This window comes from Boleophthalmus pectinirostris, unplaced genomic scaffold (genome assembly GCF_026225935.1).
Source record: "Boleophthalmus pectinirostris isolate CB_2022bp ecotype Guang Dong unplaced genomic scaffold, ASM2622593v1 HiC_scaffold_217, whole genome shotgun sequence".
In the NCBI taxonomy this organism is placed as follows: domain Eukaryota; kingdom Metazoa; phylum Chordata; class Actinopteri; order Gobiiformes; family Gobiidae; genus Boleophthalmus; species Boleophthalmus pectinirostris.
The window spans coordinates 37,008-50,000 of NW_026571185.1; the positions used below are offsets into that span (position 1 = coordinate 37,008).

At 38.5% G+C, this 12,993-nt stretch overlaps 2 protein-coding genes across 6 annotated transcripts; one reads left to right on the top strand and one right to left on the bottom strand.

The window, feature by feature from the left end:
• Positions 1-63: 63 nt before the first annotated feature.
• On the top strand, positions 64-5,085 carry srsf11 (serine and arginine rich splicing factor 11). 5 transcript variants are annotated; one of them, XM_020924800.2, is made up of 12 exons: positions 64-380; positions 1,032-1,165; positions 2,758-2,867; positions 2,939-3,019; positions 3,091-3,137; positions 3,209-3,339; positions 3,446-3,527; positions 3,604-3,717; positions 3,845-3,934; positions 4,010-4,081; positions 4,197-4,374; positions 4,471-4,648. In XM_020924800.2, exons 1-12 carry the CDS (start codon positions 259-261, stop codon positions 4,498-4,500), a joined length of 1,191 nt encoding a protein of 396 aa, XP_020780459.1. In that variant the 5' UTR covers positions 64-258; the 3' UTR covers positions 4,501-4,648. The 5 variants fall into 5 exon arrangements, with proteins under 5 accessions (XP_020780459.1, XP_020780458.1, XP_055013691.1 ...); XM_020924799.2 differs by having other exon boundaries at positions 66-380; positions 4,484-5,085; XM_055157716.1 differs by lacking the exon at positions 64-380 and adding an exon at positions 2,409-2,528 and having other exon boundaries at positions 4,484-5,085.
• A 40-nt stretch (positions 5,086-5,125) lies between these two features.
• Positions 5,126-12,942, bottom strand: LOC129410245 (ankyrin repeat domain-containing protein 13C-A). The gene is made up of 7 exons (XM_055157718.1): positions 12,264-12,942; positions 11,430-11,561; positions 10,235-10,396; positions 7,418-7,497; positions 7,240-7,338; positions 6,778-6,878; positions 5,126-6,699 (listed from the first exon to the last, which is right to left on the bottom strand). The coding sequence occupies exons 1-7, from the start codon at positions 12,426-12,428 to the stop codon at positions 6,569-6,571; spliced, it is 870 nt and encodes a 289-aa protein (XP_055013693.1). The 5' UTR covers positions 12,429-12,942; the 3' UTR covers positions 5,126-6,568.
• Positions 12,943-12,993: the final 51 nt, after the last annotated feature.

Consider the following 12,993-nt stretch of genomic DNA (forward strand, 5'->3'; position numbering starts at 1 on the left):
GTTGCCAGGTTTGTGGAGTTTCCGTTGTTCTGTTTGTTTTCCGGATATTGTCCGCCAATGACCTCTTAGCTGAAAACTGTCACACGGTATTGGCAACCCTGGACACAGCAAAGGCGTAGGCCTACTTGTCCGCAGTAGCGAATACTGACTGTTTATTTCGCATTTTCCTTTACAAAGACGACCGGGTGACTGCTTACCCTTTTATTGCAGACACTTGTGGTGGAACAGCAGCTTGCTGCGCCTGAAGACGGCTGTAAAATGAGTTCAAACACGCGCGTCATTCAGGTGACCAACGTGTCTCCCAGCACCACCTCTGAACAAATGCGAACCTTGTTCGGGTTTCTCGGGACCATAGAGGAGCTCAAGCTGATTCCACCGGAGTGAGTATGATGAGTGTGACGGTCATGTAAGCATCACATAACAACGTAAAGCCAGACTCCTTCTGAGGCCTGGCGTCAACATCAGCTCCATGTTGGATCTTTCGCTAATGCTAGCCCTTTCGTTTGTGTTTAGTTCCCCTCTTACATCCTATATACTGCAAGCACGTGCAATGTGATATGTAACTGAGAACATAATCACACGGTGATCTGTAATTCTGTACTGATCTAGGTTTAAATTATTGTAGCAGCTCCAGTCCCGCCTAAAGCCCAAATATGCGTGACGGGCTATGATGGAAGATCCATGCTGGAACTAGACTATGGACCTATGATATGATCATATTATATATCTGTGTACTAGACCTGTGTGTCCTCTGTCAGGGGACATATCAAATTAGTTCGTGCTGTAATTGTAGTATGAAACTTACCAAACAGATTTTAAACCTAACCTTATGCAAGTGGTGACACGCATTTCGTTTCTCCTGCTATACTATTTATTAACATAATTCTAATAGAAATGGCCTTGAGTGACCACAGGTAGGAATATCTATAAAGCTTATAACGTTGGTGTCATCTTCACTTGTAAACTCTTGTCAGCAGATGGTCTCTTGTCTCTTGTTTCCGATTGCCCAACTTGTGTGTGTTTTCTTCCAGTGATTCTCCCATGCCTGTGACTTCACGTGTCTGTTTTGTAAAGTTCCAAGAGCCAGAGTCGGTGGGAGTGTCCCAGCACCTGACCAACACCGTCTTTGTGGACAGAGCCCTCATCGTGGTTCCCTTTGCAGAAGGTGGGTGTTAAATCTCCCAATACAGCTGACAAAATGTATAAAACAATGTATTGAAACACTTTATTTTTTACCAAACAATAGCTATGTCATGCCTCAAAATAGGATAGTTTTGAAAAGAAAGTTACATTTGTGTCCAATGTCTTGCAGACTAGCTGTAAACCTCTCTCTCTCTGTTATTTGTGTTTCGGTTTTCATAGTGGAGTCCTTTGCAGAGAGCCCTTCCTTGCTGGCTGAAAGCGGTCCTCTGCTGCCATCAAGAGATTAGAACAGAAATATTGCCATCAGGGTTGCAACCGCCTTCTTATTTTCTCCAGTAAACAAAAGAACAGTATTTTATTTTTTTTGTTCAGGGCTGTTTGATTATTAACACAACACTAGGCACACTTTTTCAGATCAAAAATAATGATCGTAAGGCACATAAGTATGCATCTGGGATGTTCCTGGTCAATAAATTATGGAAGAATTAGACATTTTTTGGCAACAGGTAAAATGTCTGTAATTACTGGTAGTGCTTCATTAGCTACTGCAATAATAAATAGTTTCAAGCGCTTGCATACTTTTACAATAATGTGAAGACCAATTGCCAGGACATCAAGTTTGCATTGAGCAGACATCAAAAGAAAAACACAAATAAAATCTGTCTATATGACTTCTTAAAGATATGAGCCATCACTTTTCTTTTTGAGTCTCTCCAAAAGCAGAAAATTAATCTGACATTTAACAGTGGTGTTTCTTTTGTTGTTGTGTTTTACAGTTCTTTTTCCTGGTTCAGCCAACCCTATATACCAGGCCGCTGACATTGCCACCAACAGTTTTTTCTACTGCAGCCTTATCCTGTTTCTCAAGTGTCCTTTCTATTGACTGTGTGTGTGCGTGTGTGCGTGTGCACGCAAATGTGTCTTCCTCTCTCTTCATCCCCCAAAATATAATTTTCAGATTCCATATAGATCACTATCTTCATAAAGCAGAGTTATTTTAAATTGTTCAGATATAGTTTTTCGTGGCTTAGTAACAGGTCTATAGTTCTATAGTTAGTTTCTGCTGTTGTGGGTTAATCATGGGTAAGAATTGCATTATAATCTGGTTACTAAGTAAGTATTTTTTGCAGTGGAAATATTAAATACAGACCACCAACAAATTTGCTATTTTTATGCTGGTAGTAAGAGATGTTGAAATGTGCCCTACTGTCTCCACCTAAATCAACTTTGTTTTTTGTATCTCAATGTTTTTGTGTGCTTTATAGCGAAGCAGCCGGCGTGAGTCGATTGTTCATAAAACATCTAATGAAAGTTGAGAGCACATCCCGCGGGACAACTGGCTGTGCTTGCATACGTTTGGTTCATGACTTAAAATTCAAGTACAGGTGATAAAATCTTGGCAGTGTTGACCACAATGTGTATTGTGAATTAAAACATAACTGCTAATCCTACAATGATGCTTCACACAAAAGTCAGGGAGCAGGATTTACAGACAAGACTCAGTGGATGTCCTTAATGTTTTACAATAGAGTAGATAGACGGGGGTGGCTTGTCTGCAAGAAAGTTGTCTGTGTTGTCTTGAGTCCATTTTGAAATATTCCTTCTGTTCTCCAGGAGTGATTCCTGATGAATCTAAAGCTATGTCGCTGCTCGCTCCAGCCAATGCTGTGGCAGGGATGATGCCTGGAGGAGGACTTCTCCCCACACCCAATCCTTTAGCAACAGTGAGTGCTTTGTGCTGTAACAATATCAGTGATTCTAACACATTACTTGTACCACACAAAATGTGTTACAGATGGGAGCGTCAGCATTTGGTCTACCAACCATTGAACAAATGGCTGCAATGGGATTCCAAGGTCCTAATATGAACCCTCAGGTAAGGACCAGTTTAGTGGACAGGTTTTGTGTGCTTCATGAAAATGAAATATGACTACTTTTCATTTTCAGGCTCTGTCTGCAGATTTCCTCAAGCTTATGCAGTCAATTGACCCTAAGTAAGACTGCATCTTCAAAAAAATAACAAAAAAAAACGAAAAAAAAAACTGCTAACTGATGCCCTTTCCAGATTGAATCCTTTAGCAGGACTTGGCTTAACTCCAGGCTTAAAGACAGATGCCACCAGCAAGGAGATTGAAGAAGCAATGAAGAGAGTACGAGAGGCTCAGTCTTTGATATCGGCTGCCATTGAACCAGGAAGTAAATACTTGATTTTTGCTGAATTATTCATATGAATTAATTCATATTTTTCACAGAATTCAACTGCAATATTTGAGTTTCAATGTACGCTCATTTGTGTTAAAAGGCAAAAAAGATGACAAACGTAAGCATTCCCGCTCCAGTTCACGATCACGCCGCAGGAGGTCCAGGTCTCGTTCCAGGCACAGGTAAAAACTGGCATTGATAAAATGCTGACACCACTCCCCCAAAGAAATTAAGCTCAGTTGTTTTTTTTATTGACAGGCGGTCAAAGAGTCGGTCACGACGCAGGTCTCATTCCAGGAGCAGAAGGAGGTCCAAGAGTCCAAGGCGGAGGAGGTCCCACTCACGAGACAGAGGTCGCCGCAGTCGCTCCAGGTGGGTACCTCTTCTGTCTAACGGCACTGTTTTTATTATAAAACAGTGCCCTATTAAGGTAACATTTATCATTTTTCTCACTGTTTTTATTATAAAACAGTGAGAAAAATAAATGTTACCTTAATAGGGACAGAAGGAAAGAGGAGAAGTCTAAAAAGCGATCTAAGACACCACCTAAAAGCTACAGCAGTGCTAGAAGATCCCGAAGTATCAGTCGGTGAGTAGTGGAAAAAAAAAATAACCAAAGCTTTTCAAAAGAAGCTGTGGGTTTGTTTTAACTTCTCCTTTTTAGGAAGCACAGACGAAGCCGCAGTGCATCTCGCTCACCTCGGAAAAAGCCTTCCAGATCGCCATCCCCCAGACGGTCAGTATTTGTCTGAACAGTACAGAAATTCCAGCAGAAATATGATTGATTAATCAGTGGGAAAAGTAAAAATAAAAATGTTTCAAGCTCTGTCTCCAATTGTATTTGTATTCAGCCATAAAAAAGAAAAGAAGAAAGACAAGGAGCGTGAAAAAGAGCGTGACAGAAGGGAGGACAGAGACCGAAGCAGAGACGAGAGAGAGAGGGAGCGCTCAAACAGCAAGAAGAAGAAAAGTAAAGACAAGGAGAGAGATCGAGAGCGCAAATCTGACAGTGAGAAGGGAGACGTAAAGGTTTGTATGACTCAATTTAAGATTTTTTCCACGTAATAATAGAAATAGTTTCACATGCTTTGACCAAGTGTTAGACCAAAATTATTCTACTTCTAGTGTTTGTTGACAGGTGACGCGGGACTATGATGAAGAAGAACAAGGTTACGACAGTGAAAAAGAAGCGGAAGAGGATGACGAGGAGAGAAAAAGTGATTCAGACTCAAACTCCTCTCCCAAAGGGAACGCCCACAAAACTGAAGCCTCTAAAAAGTCAAAGTTAAATGGTGACGATCACCAGCAGGAGGATATGGAGATGAGTGACTGACTGAATTACCACTGTCCAACTACTGCTTTGATATTTTTAATAACCTCACAAAAGTAATGTTTTAAATTGTAAAACTGGGTGTCTTGGAGAATAGGGATGAAAGTTAAAACTGGGTTTTAAATAGTTTTGTTTTTTTTAAATAAAGCAGTTGGTATGTGTTGCTTTTTGTCCAACATCCAGAACACACTATCAGTAATGGTGTCAAGATCGTGTCACGTTTGGGCACTGTACGCTCTCTTGCTGTTTACTGAACAAATTTGCTTTACTGTAATGCACTGACTTGTGCTGGAGCTCCTTTGTATGTACAAGAATTTGTATTGTCCATGTAAGCTTGTTGAAATGCTGCAATGAAATGTGTTCTAGGTTTTTGTTTTTTTATAATGAGAAGAATAAAAGTGATTATGTAATGCATGTTTTTTTTTTTAAACAGTGACAACTGACTCAATGTTGAATGTAGGGTTTTATTTTTAGTATTATATATAAAAATAGTGTAGCAGACTTTTACAGTTTTGCTGTACAATTGACATGGATGGTGACTCATTCTAGAGTAAATTTCAAACAATTTTTAGTGTGTAGGCACATACCCAATATCTGGGTCAGAACAGACAAAAAATAAACAGAGGAGAAACCGATCAAATGTCAGTAATTTAATACCTTGTTCTTTGTAGTTGTGCCTTTAGTTTAAAAAAGACCAAAGGAGCATCTGAAGAGGAACATTGTATCCACACAGTGAGGCTCAAAAGCCATAGCAGCAGATGTAAGGACACAGTAGATCCAATGTTATCTTAGATTTAAAATGGACATTTCTTTGTGCTTTTTACATTACTGTAAATACGTTGCACCCACACATTAAAAGTTTTCAAACAAAGGAAAAAAAAAACATTGTGAAAACAATACAAGTATGTACAAAATAGCAACAGCTCACTAATTTAAGTAAACAACCTACACAGAAATCCATATTTTCCCTCAAAAAAATAAAATAAAACATGAGACAAGGTATCTCTCACAAAATATGTACTGTATTTACATACTGTGTGCAGATCAGTTTTTTGTAAAATAAAAAAGGATGCAAACCTCAATGAGATCTGCAAATGTATTACAGTTGCAGGTCTGTTTTTACCGCTGGACTTTAGGAACTTTGTTACCATTGATCTGAAGCATTACCAACATTGGCTGAACTGACGAACAATATAAAATTCAGTACTACAGAAGAGTCCATAGTGCATCATAAAGAGTCCAGGCACTATATGCCCTGTCAACTCCATTTTAATACAATGAATTTGTGATTTTGTGAAGTTAACTTTTCATCTATGAAGCATCTACTTCACTGAAGTAGTATCAGTCAGCATAGAAAAAGCTGACACATCTTTGGAACATCACTAACGTTCAGGAGATAATAAAATAAAATTATAAATTAAACCCCATTCTTTTTAAACCTGAAAAAAGATAATTTTGTTCTGTTTTTCTGCCAAACCCCAAATGTGATCTATAGCAATGTCCTATAATATCCTCAAGCTGAAAACTATAGAAGTGGAATCCCTCCCTCATACACATCAGTGATTGACTATAGTCACTTAATTACAATCCCTTTATGAACAATACAAACAAACTTACATACATAGCATCGACTCACTGCTCATCTTTGCCCAGTGAACATTTACACGGCACAACTGCGGTCAAATAGAGATTTTCAATGCCCTTAGCAACTCAGACACAGGACTGCATGGGCTTTGGAGAAACTCAACTCTTCACATTTGAATGTTGAGTTTTTGTTTCACAGGCCCAAGTGGTTAAAAAGTTCATACTTATTAATGCTTCATTGTCTTTCCTTATTTAGAATTATTTTTAAGTAAAAGAACTGCCCTCTGTACGTGCTACTTTGATCCAAAGTTAAAGGTCAGGAAAGCGACTAGGGTCTTCTTTGTATTCCTCGGGAATGGTAAAAATAGATGGCTCAAACTCATCATAGCGAAACTCCTGAAATGTGACTGTGGCTGTGATTGTAGGGAAAACAGGGATGTCTGAAAGGAAAAGTTACATATTGTTTTAATTATTTTTCTTCTTACCATTTTAATAAAATTGTTTCATTGTTGACTTACCAAGCTTGACTGGGAAGCCTGGAGGGAGCTTCATCTGAACAAACTCCCTGAGTTTATTAAAGTGCTTGAACGGTGCAATCACTTCCAGGACATTTAATAACCTGCAGCAGAGGAACCCATAAAGAGCATTACAGCATCTCATCTGGAGGAACTACATCAACCAAACACCACCACACATTTGGACTGAACTTCAATAGAAGCTCTCGTTTCACACCTACAGATGCTGTAAAACAAAAGCTAAATCGAGAATAAGAAATAACATTTTATTTCAAAGTTGCAAAGGTTATATGGCTGAAGATTCATAAAAAGGCAAGTGTGTGAATAGCTTTTGTGTATTTCTCTCCCAACTGTTCCTTTATACCTTACTTCCTTTTTCTCCCTGTTATGTGTCTTTGTAAGATTTGTTCTGTTACATAAATTAACTAAACCAAATAAAACAATAAAAAAAATCCAAATACTTACGATTCAATGCCCAGTGGGAAGTCTTGACTCATTGCTATTGTAGCTTTAAAGTTCTTCTTACTTTCTTTGCAGACAAGCTCTCTTCCAAGATGAGGAGCTCTAAATTAGCAATAAAATAAAGAGAATGCATTATTACCATGACAACCCAACACATAAATCACTGCTGTGTGTCACTTACTTTCCGTTATCAGCTGTGATGTATTCCTCCCAAGATATAGTGTTGGGTGTTGGAGGGGTTAAAGATTGCCTTCTTGTTGGCTGCAAATCATGTTAAAAGTTGAAAAGGTAAAGCCTGCCCATATCTTGAATTTAAAATGGAAAGTAAAGTAAAAAGAACACCACTAGAGGGGGTCAGTTCACCAAAAACACAAACACCTGCTCATACATAACACACTAAAGTGGATCACATAACTTCACAATGATGAAAAAGAAGATCTTATTAAATTATTATTCGAGTTCATGTTCATATAATATGCCTTTTTACTTGATTAACTGAAATCCACAATTATGAGTATTAGTTCTGAATATTAGGCCTGTCACAATGTTTTTTTTTTCCTTGTTCATTAACATTTGAACTGTAGAAAGTTGATTAATTAATATCCATTACTTATTAATAAAGTGATGTTTCTAAGTGCTACTGATTTATTGCAAGATATTGTTAATTTTAAAAAGATTAATTGATATTTTCCTGCTTTACTTTGGGGTTATTGCATCAGTGACATAAAGTAGTTTCAACATTACAGTTTATTGTAATATTTTCTATAGCAATCACATACTTTTAAATTATCATAACAGGCCTGCTTAATAGTGAAGGTATAATTCCAGCTGGAGGATAAACTGCCCTTAAAATAACTGACTGTCTAAAATGGACATGAACTGACTGACCTTGCTTTTTGCTGCGATAAATAAAGCAACTAGGACAGAAACCAACGGAAAAGTGTAGAGGCATACTTGAACCACAGAGCTCTTCAACTCAAACAATTGGAGCTCAACAGTGACCGTCCGCTCTGGTTACGGAAGTCAATTTTCCATTAACTTTTCCCATAGAATTTTTCGAAAAATTCAAATATTAAGAGTTAAAAGGTATCACAGAGGGTAATCAGCTATGTGGTAACTAATATCCATGATGCAGATGTTTCAAGTTCAAAAAGCACATTTGAAACTAAAGATGCAAAATACTTTAATAACTCTGCGGTTTACAAAGTTTCAGAAACAGATCGGTTTTATGGTCATTAGTTACCATGTAGCTGATTAGCCCTGAGCCTGAGCACTTACAAACTTTTAATATGCATTTTTTCCCAGAAAGTTTATGGGAAAAATTTGAAATTTACTTTGGAAACCAGGGGTCACTGTTGAGCTCCATAGCACTTTCTGGAGACGCACACACAGCCCTGTTTTGAACCTCGCCTCTGGGCTGCCTTCACAGACATGTTTGGGACTCTCTCACTCTTTGCTGTTGTGGTCCAGACAGAAAACACAGCCCTGGTATGCCCCCCTCGCACCCCCTGCCCCTCCATCATTCCACAGCACCGTCAGCTTTGAGTTTCAGTCGTGCCATCAATTTTGGAAGCCCTGTTTGAAAGTGTCCACAGATTCAGAGCTAAGCCAGTCCGAGGTAAACACATCCAGGCTAAAGCTACTGTGCCTCTCCCTAGTGGACTTTAGGGCTGCATCTAACAATGATTTTAATTATGATTATTTTAATAGCTGACCAGTTCCAATTATTCTGAAAACACAAGCTCTAGTGGACTTCATTTTTCAACAAAGACGACTTCTTTAACACCAAATACAAATGTTCATTTACAGCAAAAGCAAAGGGCACAAAAGGACAAAAACAATGCCAACAACAAAAAAGACAACAATAAAGTCCAGTGGAGTTGAGAGGCTTCAGTGAGAGTGGCTTTGTGCTTTGTGTTCAGACACTAGAAACATTCTGCTGTGGAGGAGAGTCCTCAGTGAGAAAGTGTAGCTGTGTCTGTCACCACATGATGGCAGTGTTGAGGCTGTTTCACAAACAAAGTGATGTGGGCAGCGGCAGAGTGAGCTGCATAAGCAAAGATCAAAGACGTACATAGAGAAAATAGTAATGTGTTGATAAATGTCCATGCCATTTAAGCAGCCATAATAACTGTGAGGTCTGATTTGAATGGGACATCCTACCCCAAGATTCCACCGAGACAGGACAGTTTCAGGACTGGACTGGAGGTTGGGCTGTAGATATATAGATATACCAGTGCAGCTATTACTGATACTTTGCAGTTGATGTCATCAACATTCTCCGGGGGTGTGATGCTAACTGTAGGCACTGCTCTGTCTGAAGCGCTGTTACTCAAGTTAGACTTTAATATAAACTTTATTAATCTGACCGTAAAGAACTGATTTGGCTGATGCTCAAAAATGCAGAGCTTGAATTTTATCTTATTGCAAAGGAGGCAATACTGACCTGGTGTCATACGATGAACAAACAAAAAGAAAAGAAAACAATCAGATAACCTTCAGAGTTTATATCATGGCGACTTAATGAGACTTAATGTGACTGTTGCTTGTGCTTCTAATTCATACACATCAGATACTGTACTGACAAGCATATATGTAAAGACATTTGTTTTCCCTGATTAGATTAACTTGATAGACATCGTGTTCCTTTTTGCATCTGTGGAGTTCTTATTGCTTTGCCTGGAATTTTCAACAGTATAGCAATACAAGCAGGTGATGCCTAGTTACAGGTCAGGTCTATGGAGAGGCAAACCCACTCACTATAAGAATATAATCTTTATAAACAATCAAACACCTGTAATAGACACTTTTAATGCCATACAGTGGGACATTCCAGTACAAGCAATAACATCTCCATAGAGATTAGCAGGTAGCCCGTAAGTAATTAGGTTCACCTCAAGTGCACCTTTAAGTCACATAATCTGGTTTTAGGATCTGCACTAATATATGTCTGGTCCTAAATTATCAATGGAAAAGTACAAATGAGAGCGGGGTCTACCTCAAAGTTCTGCTCGATGAGATTTCCCCCTTTACTCAGGCTCTCCATGATGGCTTTGTTCCTCAGGATGTCCTCCTCGCTCAGATGTTCTCTTCTCTTGCGGGACTCCAGCACCAGTCCGTTAACAGAGTAGAAATCTGCCAAAAAGTTTCCTACACGTTCCTACAGAAAAGACAGACGCTACAATAAGTAAGTCATTGCACAGTCCAATCTAGTTCACTCTATTTTAAATTCAATTCCATCATGGGGCAAGCCAGCGTGAACAGCTACACCCAACAGTTTCTATTAAACTGTGGGTCTGATCCATGTGTATAAGGGGCACTATGTAATTTAAAGGTCCGAAACCTTATAGTCTCCATGGAGATACTGCAGTTTCGCCTGAAATTTTCCACAAAATGGCATAAAACGCAACCGTTTTCATGGAGACAAGTCATTTTCAGCAATAAAAACGCATGTAATTGAACTAATGGCACAAACATTAGTCAAGGCAATAACATTTTTTAATGGGACAAGCAGGTGATGGACCCTCCAGTAAAAAAACAGACAAAGTGCACCTTTAATTGTGATGATCTGTTTGTGCAAAAATAAAAAATCAACATTACAAAAAAAAAAAAAAAAAAAATTTATTAAACAAAACAAGCCACAGTAAAAACATACCATACACATCTGGGGACTTACTTTTTCATTTGTCAGAGGATATGGCAAATTCCTTACCTTTCTGTCTGGGACTTTAGATTCCAGAAATTTCCCCATGAGACACAGACAGAATTGATACTTTGCAGTGACATCAGGCTGGGGATGTTCTACATGTATCTCTAATTGTGGAATGTTTAGGAGTTACCATGGTTACCCAATGCACACACAAACACTGTCAAATGTTTAAGTTAGTCTGAAATGGATTTAAACAACACATTTTCAGGAGCCTGTGATCAATATAAATATTCATGGTCTTATTTAGGAGTCTGATTGTCAACACAAATAATGAGTGTGAGTAACTGAAAAACTGCTGGCTAATTTATGTACATTGTAGTTCCAGTCCAAGTCAGTTCTTTATGGTCAGATTGTGTTAAATAAAGCACAGATTAAAGCCAGTTAGCATCACACCCCCAGGGAATGTTGATGACATCTGCTGCAAAGTATCAATGGTTCAAAAGTTTAGGGTGGCAACAAAAACTGTTCTGAAACCCAAACTCACCGTCTTATCTTCTCTAAAGAGCCATCCGGTTTGTGCTCTGGAAAATGTGATTGACTTGGTAGACAGTGTGGCAGAGTAAACGTCACTGCTCATCAAAATGTCTACCTCTTCCTCAGTTTCCATTTCGGACTCCTGAAAAATACATGCAACAGAAATTGAATAAGGTTAAGCACATTAAGTTGAGACGTGTACAGTAAATTCAATCAGATGTTTGATAGCTGCTACAAGTGCCCTTTGGTTTCTTAAGTAGTAGAGGGCTGTAGATACTGTAAACCTTAAAGTACAGGTAAGAGGATTGATCTGACAGTAATGAAAAGTATCTAGTGGTAAAGAAGCATGTCAAATGTCCAAAAAAAACCAAAATTATCTGACAAGTCTTGAAGTTAGTTGAGTATTATACATAAAGAGAACAAAACACAACAGGTACACAGGCTCTGGTTTCTGTGGAGTTGTTGTTGATTCGCCTGGAATCTTTATTCAAATAACAGCAAATAAATAATAAAATCACAAAAGCTTTTAATGTGTGGTCACCTCTCCATAGATATTACCTGTAACTTAGCTTAATGGCATCGCCCATTTGCCTCCAAGGAGGTCGACAGGTTTAATGTCATTCTGTGAAACATCTCAGTCAAAGCAGTAACATCCCCATGGAGACAATTGGGTGAGATCAGAAATACTAAGTTTTGCACCTTACGTTTGTGTTTAATCTTTCTACATAAAATGCTATTAAGATTAGACTGAATTCTGCTGCAAATACTGTTGAAAAATTATTAAAATTAAATTTCAGGTGGTAGTTGACTTGGCTGAGTATTTGACCTTTGTTTTCACACAAACCTCGTGGTGTATTCGCTGGTAAACCTTCTGCTCATTGTCCAGCACCACAAAAGACTCTGAGGGGATCGCGTTGCCATTGAAAATGAAGCTGAGGTCTCCACGTTGACACTTCATATCACTAAAGTCTATGAGCGTTGTGTCCAGTCTGAAAGCACCAAGAGACATAAAACAGGAGAAATGGTTTATTGATAGTGGATCTTAGGAGACACAGTGCAAATCATTCAGGGCTAGCCATGACGTTAAAGAGACTAAAAGCACTGTTTTTTACTTGTCATAGTCCTGGAATGGGGTGTAACAGGAAAGAGAAAAACAGATGGAGCAGCGCGTGGTAGGTTCAATCAAAGTCCAATGGTATTGCCTGAATACAGCTCACAGGGAAAGTACACTGGGCCTTATTACTTCTGCTTCCACCATGTAAATCCAGGAGACAATAAAGACATTTTGAATACCAAATCAAGCAGCTTTGGGCAGCCATTGAGAAGAATGATAGCACACCATGGCCTACGTGGGTTAATGGTTTTTGAGGTCTCTTTGCACTGAACTACTGAAATAATACAGGTGGAGGTATATGGGTATCTCACATTTCAATATGATTACAATTAAGGTGTGATTTGGAGAAAAATATACTTATACTAGACAATAATAGGTTACAATTAGGTATGGGCATTCGATGAAATGTTCTTAATCGATCGTTGGAAGAATTAATGATCGATTATCGATTAATCATTAA

Excerpts from the sequence above, each read along its gene's own strand:
- srsf11 (XM_020924799.2), top strand. The coding sequence starts at position 259 with ATGAGTTCAAACACGCGCGTCATTCAGGTGACCAACGTGTCTCCCAGC. Across the intron at positions 1,166-2,757 it reads CGTGGTTCCCTTTGCAGAAG|GAGTGATTCCTGATGAATCT; the intron begins GTGGGTGTTAAA and ends TCTGTTCTCCAG. Across the intron at positions 4,375-4,483 it reads GTGAGAAGGGAGACGTAAAG|GTGACGCGGGACTATGATGA; the intron begins GTTTGTATGACT and ends GTTTGTTGACAG.
- LOC129410245 (XM_055157718.1), bottom strand. The coding sequence starts at position 12,428 with ATGTCTCTTGGTGCTTTCAGACTGGACACAACGCTCATAGACTTTAGT. Across the intron at positions 10,397-11,429 it reads TCTTTAGAGAAGATAAGACG|GAACGTGTAGGAAACTTTTT; the intron begins GTGAGTTTGGGT and ends TCTTTTCTGTAG. Across the intron at positions 6,700-6,777 it reads AGGCTTCCCAGTCAAGCTTG|ACATCCCTGTTTTCCCTACA; the intron begins GTAAGTCAACAA and ends TTTTCCTTTCAG.